The sequence below is a fragment of the Bacillus rossius genome, chromosome 6 (genome assembly GCF_032445375.1).
Source record: "Bacillus rossius redtenbacheri isolate Brsri chromosome 6, Brsri_v3, whole genome shotgun sequence".
In the NCBI taxonomy this organism is placed as follows: Eukaryota; Metazoa; Arthropoda; class Insecta; order Phasmatodea; family Bacillidae; genus Bacillus; species Bacillus rossius.
In genome coordinates, this window is record NC_086334.1 from 28,469,216 (window position 1) to 28,481,414 (window position 12,199).

Sequence of the window (12,199 nt, forward strand, 5' to 3'; positions counted from 1 at the left end):
CAAGCTTATAATTTGTCAATTTAATGTTCAAAATACTTAGTTTTTCTGAAAACAACACATATAAAGAATTTTTTTATAATATTACGTTCTAGTAAATACTCTCTCGTAACATGAAGTTTGCATAGGCTAGTGCTTGTTCTACAGAATTCCAACAACAACATCAATTGAAAAGTTAAGTGTCATTCACATACTATACAATTATACAGTAGAGCACCCCTCAACCGGAATAATCAGGGGGAGGTCTATTCCGGTTATGGGAAAATTCCGGGTAAGGGGAGTTGTGGTAGGGCCGGCCTCCGGGCCGGTTGAATGACCTTCATTCAAGCAAGCTGGCAGGCATGTGTTTCTTATCACTGTGGGTGCGTGCGTGCGTGAGGAAAGAGGAAGAAACAGAGTGGTCAGGGGAGGTATTAGGACTACAGCTGCAGTGTTATGTTACTTCGGTGTTGACGTGCAAGTGATTCACACTTCCGGGAGAATGTATAGTCACTGCCACGCACAGTTTACATTTCACATACACAAGAATAACACTTCATGCATCTCGTCGACGCAATGCGCGGGAAAGACTGGCTATAATTAGCTCTCTGACAGAAGTGTAATTAGCTCTCTGACAGACGTGCGCGCGCGCGTGCCTAGAAGGCATGTACAGTCAGGCATAAGCAGAAACGCCTCGTTCCAGTGCGGAAATGTTTTGTAATTTGTAACTTTTTTTTTTTTTTTTTGGGAAAATTAGTTCCGGATATCGGGAGTTCCGTTTGTGGGAATTACGGTTAAGGGGTGCTCTACTGTATTGGCTAACTCAAAGCAAGTTACAAATTTGAAATACATACTCAACATGAATCTGTCTGTATAGAGAATAATTAACAACTGGCAGCTACCTTTTCATACTGTCTACAATATTCCAACATTACAATTCGTTCCTGTGGTATACTAATTTATTAATGTTATTCCCATGCTTTAGATTAAAATAATTAATTTGCAAACACAACAAACCTTAAGGCAACCATAAACAAAGACTTCAGCTAAGTTCAAGGTCAATTAATTCACCTGCTTTACCTTGTTGTGCTACACTCGACAACTTTTGTGACAATACAACACCTTACAACATGTAACAAGGCTAACATGCGCGACTCTTGTGACCGATTTACAGGTAAACCGTGAGAAAATACCATCAATTTCTGCATAGCAACATTACACAAGAACGCTGTTTTTAACAAAATTTAAATAAATACTAACTGCAACTTCATTGCACAAACTGTTAAGTATACACCTCCGTGCTCAAAACCCCACTGACGTTAGCCTGACTGTTACTTAAACTGTAAGAACCAAGAATTATCAAACAAATGACCTTCACACCCTCATGTCATAATCAAGCCTTACACAAACCATGTCAATAACATGACCAGGCAAGTATCAGATTAACCTTCAAGCCTAACTCACAACTCGGTATATCGTACCCTAAAACTGCTCAGAGCTACAAGGCATGTTATACACTTGACCTTGGTCATGAGCCCTGTAATTTTGCTATGCGAAAACCCTGACAGTTTATCTGTATGTATCAAAATTTCTAAGGACTTGCAAAACGACAGCAGCTTAACTATAATTCAACTATCATCAAAATCACAAATTATACTGTGTTGCCCATACACCAGTTATTCCTGCGATCATAGCCTACTTTTAAGCTTACAACATACTCAGTCAAGAGGTTGCAGAAGAAGAAGAATAATTTTGATCGCTTAAAATTTGACTTGCCACAGGCAAGTAAGTTGCGCGGAGCGGAAGGGAATCGATTCAGGAAGGGAAGGAAGGATAAGCAAAGCAAACCAAACAGAGGAGAAAGACACAGTCCAGAACGAAAACTACGTCACATTGTGGTGGGCTCTTCAAGTGTCCCCCTCCCCTCCTTAATTACCAGTTTAAATATGCAATAAATAATATAAAAAGAGCTGTTTTAGCCTAGCCTGCTTATTTATATGAACATGAGCACTTTCTACAAATTATTACAGAGTTAAAGGTATTAGGTTATGTCATCACTTAATAACAAATCTATTCTTTATTACTCCCTAAATTGTAAATAAATTATCCTGAAGTATTTTTAAAAGAAATACAAGGAATAGTATTCAAAATTATGCCTAAAATAAGTATATAACTTTTATTAATTTGTAAATAATTTAATTAGACGACTAAAATGGACACTTTTATTTCTTAATATTTTAATTATTTCCCACATTAGTGAACCTATAAGATTATGTTTCAGTTGATCCTACTTAAAAAAATGTTAAAATAGGAAATATTTTGTAACCATTTCAATAAAGCCTTTTTCTATAAAACGAAAATAGTAAACAAAATTTACTCAAAAATAATGTGATGATTTTTACCAAAAATGGTAATACTAAAAGTGATTGCATTATAATCGCATACTTGTATCTTGCCACCTGGAAAATGTAAATTAACAGCAATAGAAACAGCTTAGATTAAAAACCACATACTCTACTGTGGAACTGTATCACTTAAACCACTTAAGACTGCTGATAATTACTGCCACCTAACCTCCCCTTAGTAGAAAAACTACACATCTTCATGCAATCTGTATACTAATACAAAAATCAACTAACATTGTTCAGTCTCTGAATATCCTGGAAGCAGGGGAAAGGATGTGAAATCACTTGACAGATGAAACAGTATAACACTTAATATAGCTTCTAATAGGCAAGGCTACATCCGCAATTACACCTTCCCAAGCGACCACCCTTAATCAACAGCTTTATATGCTTTTCGATATATAGCTTTTGAATTGCAGCAATAAAACTCAATATTTTGTTCTAATTGTACCTTATTTAAAAAAAAAAAAAAAAAAAAAAAAAAAACTTTGTTAAACACTCCTTTGAGGAAAGTAAAACCAGAAAATTCTAGCAAAAACATATATCTACTATTTATTGTAAATTAAATTTCTAGGAAATTAATTAAGAGAACCAAAATAACATATTTTTCATAAACTCATAATCAAAGAGTTTAGATTTACATTATTTTAAGATAAAAACATTATTTATTTTATTAACTTTAAGAATACTTTTAGGTGTAAGACTCAAGAATCTTTTAAATAATATTAACAATACTTTTACCCCATTTCAGTGCAGCAACTTCCACAGGAAAAGCCCACACCATGCATTCCATCACCGTGTGGAGCTAATGCAGTGTGCAGGGAACAGAATGGAGCAGGTTCATGCACATGCCAACAGGACTATGTTGGCAACCCTTACGAGGGCTGTCGTCCAGAGTGTGTTCTGAACACAGACTGTGCTTCCAACAAGGCATGCATCAGAAACAAATGTCAGGACCCGTGCCCAGGAACATGTGGTCAGAATGCAGACTGTCAGGTGGTGAACCATCTGCCTTCTTGCACGTGTCGTCCAGGCTACACAGGGGATCCATTCCGATACTGCAACGTTCAGGCTGTGGAACGTAAGCAACACTCACATATTCCTAGCATGGAGTATCTTATTAAAGTAATTGTCCTCTTGTACTCACAGTTGTTTTGTATGTTGTTCAGCCGTTGTAGCAGAACCTGGAGATCCTTGCAGTCCGTCTCCTTGTGGACCCAACAGTCAGTGTCGAGAAGTGAATGGACAGGCAGTGTGCTCATGCCTGCCAACATACATCGGCAGTCCGCCGGGCTGTCGGCCAGAGTGCGTTGTGAGCTCTGAGTGTCCACAGAACAGAGCGTGTGTCAACCAGAAGTGTGTGGATCCTTGCCCAGGAACATGTGGTTTGAATACTCGCTGCGAAGTGATCAACCACAGTCCAATATGTAGTTGCAGACAGGGTTTTACAGGAGATCCATTCTTGAGATGCTATCCTATACCACGTAAGGATTATTTCAATTAAATTAGCCATTGTTTTTTAACTAAACATAGTTAAAGATAAAAAATTATTTTCCCAATATTATGAATTTTTAGCACCTCCGCCAGTTCAGCCATCCACTCCTGTGGTGAGGGACCCGTGTGTGCCATCTCCATGTGGACCAAACTCCCAGTGCAGAGATATTGGAGGAGGGCCCTCATGCTCCTGTCTACCTAACTACATGGGCAGTCCTCCCAACTGTCGACCAGAGTGTGTCATTTCCTCGGAGTGCCCCAGCAACAAGGCTTGCATGAGAGAGAAGTGTCGAGATCCATGCCCAGGATCTTGTGGCGCAGGGGCCCAGTGCAATGTCATCAACCACACTCCGGTGTGCACATGTCCTGCAGGATACACAGGAGACCCGTTCACCAACTGCTATCCCAAACCACCACCACGTAAGCATTGTCTTATTCATAATATATACTTTACTGGCAGTTGAATGACAAAGTTAGTCAGCACATAAGTTTTACGATCTCTCTTTCAGCTGCAGAGGCGCCCCCCAGCGACCCTTGCAATCCATCTCCCTGCGGCTCAAATGCACAATGTGCAGATGGTATTTGCACATGTCTACCCGAGTACCAAGGAGATCCGTACTCTGGCTGCCGACCTGAATGCGTTCTCAGCACCGAGTGTCCCAGAGACAAGGCCTGCATTCGAAACAAGTGTTCTGATCCTTGTCCAGGAACATGTGGCCAAGATGCCATTTGCGATGTTGTGAACCACGTTCCAATGTGCAGCTGTCCTCAAGGAAAATCTGGGAATCCTTTTGTTCAGTGTAGGCCAGTTCAAGGTATGTAATACTTTTCTGAGTAATTGCATGTAACATATACTGTTTCTGCTTTCTTATGAGTTAGAGAATTCTACTTTATGTATTATCTTTGCAGCTCCGGTTGTAGTGAATCCTTGCAATCCATCGCCTTGTGGACCGAACAGCCAGTGTCGGGAGATAAACGGCCAGGCAGTGTGCTCTTGCGTGCCGGGCTACATTGGAAGTCCACCAGCATGTCGACCAGAATGTGTTGTGAACTCTGACTGCAACTTGAACGAGGCTTGTTCGAACCAGAAGTGCAGGGACCCTTGTCCTGGAACTTGTGGTGTTGGTGCTCGCTGCCAGGTCATCAACCACAATCCAATCTGCAGCTGCCCACCTCGCTACTCTGGAGACCCATTCCTCAGATGCACACCAATACGTAAGAGCTGCTTGTATCCAGTAATGGTTGTTACTTACAGTTGTTGGTGTTGCGTGTCAGTTGGTCCTCACTGTTTGGTGTGTTTGTTTGATTGTTGAAGCGGACACCCCTCCGCCACCACCTGTGAATCCATGCCAGCCTTCTCCGTGTGGCCCTAATGCTCAGTGCCAGGTAGCAGGGGATAGCCCTTCGTGCTCGTGTTTGCCGGAGTATAAGGGCTCTCCACCGAACTGCAGGCCTGAGTGTGCCAGCAACAGTGAGTGTGCCAGCCACCTGGCTTGTATCAACCAGAAGTGTCGAGATCCTTGTCCAGGACTGTGTGGAGCAAATGCAGAGTGCAGGGTGGTTAGTCACACTCCAACTTGTGTGTGTGCAATTGGCTACACTGGAGATCCATTCACATATTGCGCACTGCAGCAGTGTAAGTGTTTTTTTACCTTTAGATAATTAATAATTTTTTTTATTTATATGAATATGTTTCATCATATTTTGAATTAATTTTGACTATATGTTATTATTTTCATCTTATACAATAAACACCATTAATTTTTTTTTTCCTTTGCAGATTTTTTATCTAAGGAATTTGTTTTTCTATCTGTAATGCTAATTTAATAGTTTGCAATATTTTAATATTTTGGGTCTCTTATCTTTCTTCTCTGTAGTATTAACATCGTAATAAGTGTTTAAATGCTATATCCTATATGCTTGTTTTATCAAACTTGAATTTAAAAATTTTATTTTTACATTTGGTCACGTGGTACATCTTTAGATAAAGAGAGATGATTAGAATTGAAACTGTTTTATTCAAAAAAATAGAGGTGTTATATTTATAATGCTAACTCAGAAGTATAGTGTGAGTTTAATATTCTGAAGCAGTATATGAAAATATTGTAATATTCAGTAATAAATATTTTTTCCACTGATTGGTGTGTGTGTTAAATTTATATGCAATACTTGCGAATACATACATATTAATTTACCGACAAAAGCAATAAAAACTGATCACAGATCTATTGGTAGAGGCAATATTATATGGTAAATAGGAATAATACCATTATAACACTATAACACAATTCAGTACACAGACTACCTCTGAAATAGAATTCAATACATTGCAGTGCACTGGAGTAAAACAAAATATACCAGAATTACCTAATTTGTACATTGCAAAATAAATTTCAATATAATAAATCTTTAACTATCCTTTTATTTAAAAACTTATATAATTATATTTTATGTATATTCTTTTATTCAGTTACTTCGTACATTGTCTTTAAAAATAATGGAAAATAAAATACATGTAAAAAGGTTTTATTTAAAATACTTAACAGCTAAGTAATAAATGTGTATATCTGTTATCACATAGTCATGGCTGAAACACTACAGAAAATATCACAAGGAAATATATGTATAAGACAATGACATAAGGTAAAATTTAAATTTGAAACTATATCGGCACCAGAAATAAATTAATTTACGTACAAAATCACGTATTTTTTAACATTAATAATAATTATAGAAGGTTGCTGTCAGCCGGGGTCTCGTGCTCGATTCCCGCGGCGAGTCTAAGGGGCTGGTTGTGGATTATGGTTTGATTTTCCGGGAGGGCGCCAGGCTAGCTCATGCGTCTAACCATTTGTTTGGGCCAACAGCCCCAGCGTGCTTCCCTAGATTTGGTGGCTTGGATTTAATAGTGTAATCTAGCTGCTAATGAATCATCACTTCCTATTCAGCATAGATGGCTGGTGCCTAACTACGCAACAGAAACACTCATTTGCACTCGTGAACGTGGGTTACACGTATTTATTGATGAACATGGATTGTACACTACACTAGACTTTATTAGTTCTTTGGACAGAAATGGATACACGAGAATTACACGACACTATACTCTTGATTGTGTTACGAATATCTCTCCGTAGGGCAGTTCGTCGTAGGGGAGGTTTAGTGGTCACTTGGAGTCGGCCACGTCTGTATATTAAAGATAACAGGTGGTAAGCCTAATTCGCATGTGCGAATTATTCACATTAAATTAATCCCGAGGGGATGTGGTTGAGGCCGGCAGACGTTTGCTCGGCTGCGTTAACTAAAGCTCTGTCTCCTGGAGCCGGCCAGGTCCGGACATTGCTGACCTTAAGGCAGCCCTGTGGCCCGTGGCCTTAAGGCAGAAATTTACGACGGCCGGGGTAATCCCTGCACCGTAAAAACCGACCCGGGGTCGTGTGGGGAGTTGACGTTATAGAAGGTTTGAGACATGACTATAATTACCAGTGTGAAGAATTAGAGAATTGCAAGTTGAAGGCTCCCCACGGAACGAACACGTTCGTCCCGGGCCGCGAGCTGATCAAAACTGCCGGAGGGGGCTGGCGTGCGGGAGGGGGGGGGGACATTTCCGCCATGCGCCAAGCCACGAGTCAAGAAAATATTATCGTTATTCGGTTTAATATTTGATAACTTAATCACTAAATGTACATGACCCTTGTGTGATTAATTATTCAGGTGATAATTTCATTTCTAAACATTGACTACAGTTTTAATTGCTAACATTGAAACTTTTTTATTTGAAAAAGTGAGTCAAAGGAAAGACTCGCAATTAAATGTTAAAAACCACTGGTTCTGTTTATGTTTGTGGTTTGTCCTGGATGTTGCTTCAGCACCTTATCTTACACTTAATGTAATCCCTTGGGCCATGATGAAACTTAAGGGCGTTCGTTAATTACTGTGCCCTGAGGGGGCTTGCACTCGTGTGCTATGACGCACTTTTCGAATTACGTGTTGATTAAATGAGATTGTTTTACGAGTGCCTTCAACGATTAATTGACGGTTGTTAGCGCTAGGTGGAGTTGTGTGGCAAAATTGTAACACTGGGAGTACTTGCGTCACAGCTCCGTGCTTGACCTGGGTTGGGTTTGCTAGGGGTGTGTTCCACCAGCAGGAGCCAATACTGGCGGGTTGAGGCCGGGCTCGGATGGCCTCCGGCGGTAGGACGTCAAGGTGTAGTAGTTCAATTAAAATATTTCTTGTTTTGATACATAAGATGTGATTGCCAAAGTTTGAGTAATTTTTATATATTTATGAACGATATTAGTGACATATTCACAACATTCATAAAAATAATAACAATGTTTGGTTTAGGTGTTCTTTCAGTTTAAATCTCCCGCCTTATTTGTTTTTAAAGATGGTTGGTAGAATTATTTTTGTTGTAGGCATTTCCGGCAAGCTAATGCTGGATTCTGTTTGGGACAAAGCTTGAGTGGCGTAGGACGTATTAGGTGCCTGCCGTGCTGCGATTTATGAAGACAAGTTCTTCCGTTGAGCCTTTTTTTTTATTTTTTGTATGTTCAATGTTTTGTGTCTCACAAGGGATGGCATCAGCATTATTTATGTGTATTGGTTTTTTTGCATGCGGAACAATCAATAACAACAAAATATTAAATTTTTCCAAACAAAACAAGTCAAAATATAAAATCTTAAACATCTTGGCTCTAGATGTTGAATAAAAGGAACAAATGTTGAGTTTTGCTATTTATTTTCATTTATTACTTTCTCCTTAACTTACGAGCATTACAAAAGAATATTGTACGTTTTAGTTGTCGTTTTTTATTTATCCTTATGTAGATAGTATTTATAGAATTAATTGCCTTATCACAAATTATTGAAGTGGTTGAACAACACGACTTTGATTGGTATGTCCATATTATTACCTGAGTTTTAATTAGTAATGACTATAAAAGTCAATCCACTATTTTCAATAATGAAATTTAATTTCGTATAACACCATAAAATCTTGTCTCGACCTGTTAGTCAATAAATTGTAGTGAAAACATGTAGCATTAAGACCAGTTAATTTACTATTTTTTAGAAAATTGGACTGTTTTAATTATTTAAATAATATTTTAAAAGATCAGATATAATTAATGATTATATTAAAATATAGGCCTAAGTAAATCATGTTTGACCTATTATGCTAAGTGTAATGCTTACGAAAATTAGCATAGTAGTAGTTAAAATTTATATTTTAACAGGCAAAATGTTCAAGTTACAATTGTATGTAAGTTCTGCATATAAAAATTATATAATTGTTTAAAGTAGCTAGATCAGGGCTATAAGATCGCTTTTAGATATGGTTAACTTCACATCAATCATATCATGCTGTGGTTTTAATTTTACAGTTTGAAAGAAAATCATGAATTTAGAATTGAACTGTAAAAGAATAACTGTTATATTTCTTACAGTTCAAGTAATAAGTTAAGTGTGATACAAATCAGCAGTAAGAAGAAAGTATATTTAAAAATTCCTATGATTATTACATTGCAGTGCAGCAACTTCCTCAAGAAAGGCCCACACCATGCATTCCATCACCGTGTGGAGCTAATGCAGTGTGCAGGGAACAGAATGGAGCAGGTTCATGCACATGCCAGCAGGACTATGTTGGTAACCCTTACGAGGGCTGTCGTCCAGAGTGTGTTCTGAACACGGACTGTGCTTCCAACAAGGCATGCATCAACAACAAATGTCAGGACCCGTGCCCAGGAACATGTGGTCAGAATGCAGACTGTCAGGTGGTGAACCATCTGCCTTCTTGCACGTGTCGTCCAGGCTACACAGGGGATCCATTCCGATACTGCAACGTTCAGGCTGTGGAACGTAAGCAACATTCACATATTCATTTCATGGAGTATCTTATTAAAGTATTTTTCCTCTTGTACTCACAGTTGTTCTGTGTGTTGTTCAGCCGTTGTAGCAGAACCTGGAGATCCTTGCAGTCCGTCTCCTTGTGGACCCAACAGTCAGTGTCGAGAAGTGAATGGACAGGCAGTGTGCTCATGCCTGCCAACATACATCGGCAGTCCGCCGGGCTGTCGGCCAGAGTGCGTAGTGAGCTCGGAGTGTCCAAAGAACAGAGCGTGTGTCAACCAGAAGTGTGTGGATCCTTGCCCAGGAACATGTGGCTTGAATACTCGCTGCGAAGTGATCAACCACAGTCCAATATGTAGTTGCAGACAGGGTTTTACAGGAGATCCATTCTTGAGATGCTATCCCATACCACGTAAGAATTTTTTTTTATTTAAATAGATTTCATTCAGTATTTGAACTTTGGTAAATTTAGAGTACCTATAACAATTTCATATATTTTTGCAGCACCTCCGCCAGTTCAGCCGGCCACTCCTGTGGTGAGGGACCCGTGTGTGCCATCTCCATGTGGACCAAACTCCCAGTGCAGAGATATTGGAGGAGGGCCTTCATGCTCCTGTCTACCTAACTACATGGGCAGTCCTCCCAACTGTCGACCAGAGTGTGTCATTTCCTCGGAGTGCCCCAGCAACAAGGCTTGCATGAGAGAGAAGTGTCGAGATCCATGCCCAGGATCTTGTGGCGCAGGGGCCCAGTGCAATGTCATCAACCACACTCCGGTGTGCACATGCCCTGCAGAATACACAGGCGACCCATTCACCAACTGCTATCCCAAACCACCACCACGTAAGCATTGTCTTATTCATAATATATACTTTACTGGCAGTTGAATGACAAAGTTAGTCAGCACCTAAGTTTTTCGATCTCTCTTTCAGCTGCAGAGGCGCCCCCCAGCGACCCTTGCAATCCATCACCCTGCGGCTCAAATGCACAATGTGCAGATGGTGTTTGCACGTGTCTGCCTGAGTACCAAGGAGATCCGTACTCTGGCTGCCGACCTGAATGCGTTCTCAGCACCGAGTGTCCCAGAGACAAGGCCTGCATTCGAAACAAGTGTTCTGATCCTTGTCCAGGAACATGTGGCCAAGATGCCATTTGCGATGTTGTGAACCACGTTCCAATGTGCAGCTGTCCTCAAGGAAAATCTGGGAATCCTTTTGTTCAGTGTAGGCCAGTTCAAGGTATGTAATACTATTCTGAGTAATTGCATGTAACATATACTGTTTCTGCTTTCTTATGAGTGTGAGAATTCTACCCTTTGCATTATCTTTGCAGCTCCGGGTGTTGTGAATCCTTGCAATCCATCGCCATGTGGACCGAACAGCCAGTGTCGGGAAATAAACGGCCAGGCAGTGTGCTCTTGCGTGCCGGGCTACATTGGAAGTCCACCAGCATGTCGACCAGAATGTGTTGTGAACTCTGACTGCAACTTGAACGAGGCTTGTTCGAACCAGAAGTGCAGGGACCCTTGTCCTGGAACTTGTGGTGTTGGTGCTCGCTGCCAGGTCATCAACCACAATCCAATCTGCAGCTGCCCACCTCGCTACTCTGGAGACCCATTCCTCAGATGCACACCAATACGTAAGAGCTGCTTGTATCCATTAATGGTTGGTACTTAGAGTTGTTGGTGTTGCGTGTCAGTTGGTCCTCACTGTTTGGTGTGTTTGTTTGGTTGTTGAAGCGGACACCCCTCCGCCACCACCTGTGAATCCATGCCAGCCTTCTCCGTGTGGCCCTAATGCTCAGTGCCAGGTAGCAGGGGATAGCCCTTCGTGCTCGTGTTTGCCGGAGTATAAGGGCTCTCCACCGAACTGCAGGCCTGAGTGTGCCAGCAACAGCGAGTGTGCCAGCCACCTGGCATGTATCAACCAGAAGTGTCGAGATCCTTGTCCAGGACTGTGTGGAGCAAATGCAGAGTGCAGGGTGGTTAGCCACACTCCAACTTGTGTGTGTGCTATTGGCTACACTGGAGATCCATTCACATATTGCGCACTGCAACAATGTAAGAATATTATTTATTTATCTTTTTGCAACTGTCCTTTTGATCTATTTTATCTAATGTCATAGACGTATATATATTAAATCATTTTTGATAGCAAAAGTTTTTATTTGAAATAAATCATTAAGTATTTTTTTATTGTATTTACAAAAAAAAGTAGGAATATATCTTATAAATTTATGTTAATGTTTTTTCAAAGTATTTTGTTAATATAGTTTTTGTAGTTCTTGTGCTAGAAGAGATTGACTTTTTGTGTATCAAATTATTGTGATTGTTTATTGTGTGTTATTTTGCAGTTTTTTAAATGTTTTTAATCCTTAAAAAGATTTTTAGTTCAGGTCATATTATAATTTTTTAATTAAATACTATGAATGATTATTTTTGAGCTGTAGGGAATCTTTTGTGGGCTAGTCAG

General features: G+C 40.0%; 1 protein-coding gene across 1 annotated transcript in view; it reads left to right on the forward strand.

The window, feature by feature from the left end:
- LOC134532937 (uncharacterized) overlaps positions 1-12,199 on the forward strand; it is a 429,205-nt gene that overhangs the window by 294,486 nt on the left and 122,520 nt on the right. Inside the window, exons 102-113 of the mRNA XM_063370011.1 lie at positions 3,133-3,462; positions 3,551-3,865; positions 3,957-4,295; positions 4,385-4,690; positions 4,785-5,090; positions 5,191-5,511; positions 9,408-9,737; positions 9,826-10,140; positions 10,233-10,571; positions 10,661-10,966; positions 11,061-11,366; positions 11,467-11,787. Of these exons, the coding sequence (XP_063226081.1) occupies positions 3,133-3,462; positions 3,551-3,865; positions 3,957-4,295; positions 4,385-4,690; positions 4,785-5,090; positions 5,191-5,511; positions 9,408-9,737; positions 9,826-10,140; positions 10,233-10,571; positions 10,661-10,966; positions 11,061-11,366; positions 11,467-11,787 (3,834 nt within the window). The remainder of the gene's footprint in view (positions 1-3,132; positions 3,463-3,550; positions 3,866-3,956; positions 4,296-4,384; positions 4,691-4,784; positions 5,091-5,190; positions 5,512-9,407; positions 9,738-9,825; positions 10,141-10,232; positions 10,572-10,660; positions 10,967-11,060; positions 11,367-11,466; positions 11,788-12,199) is intronic.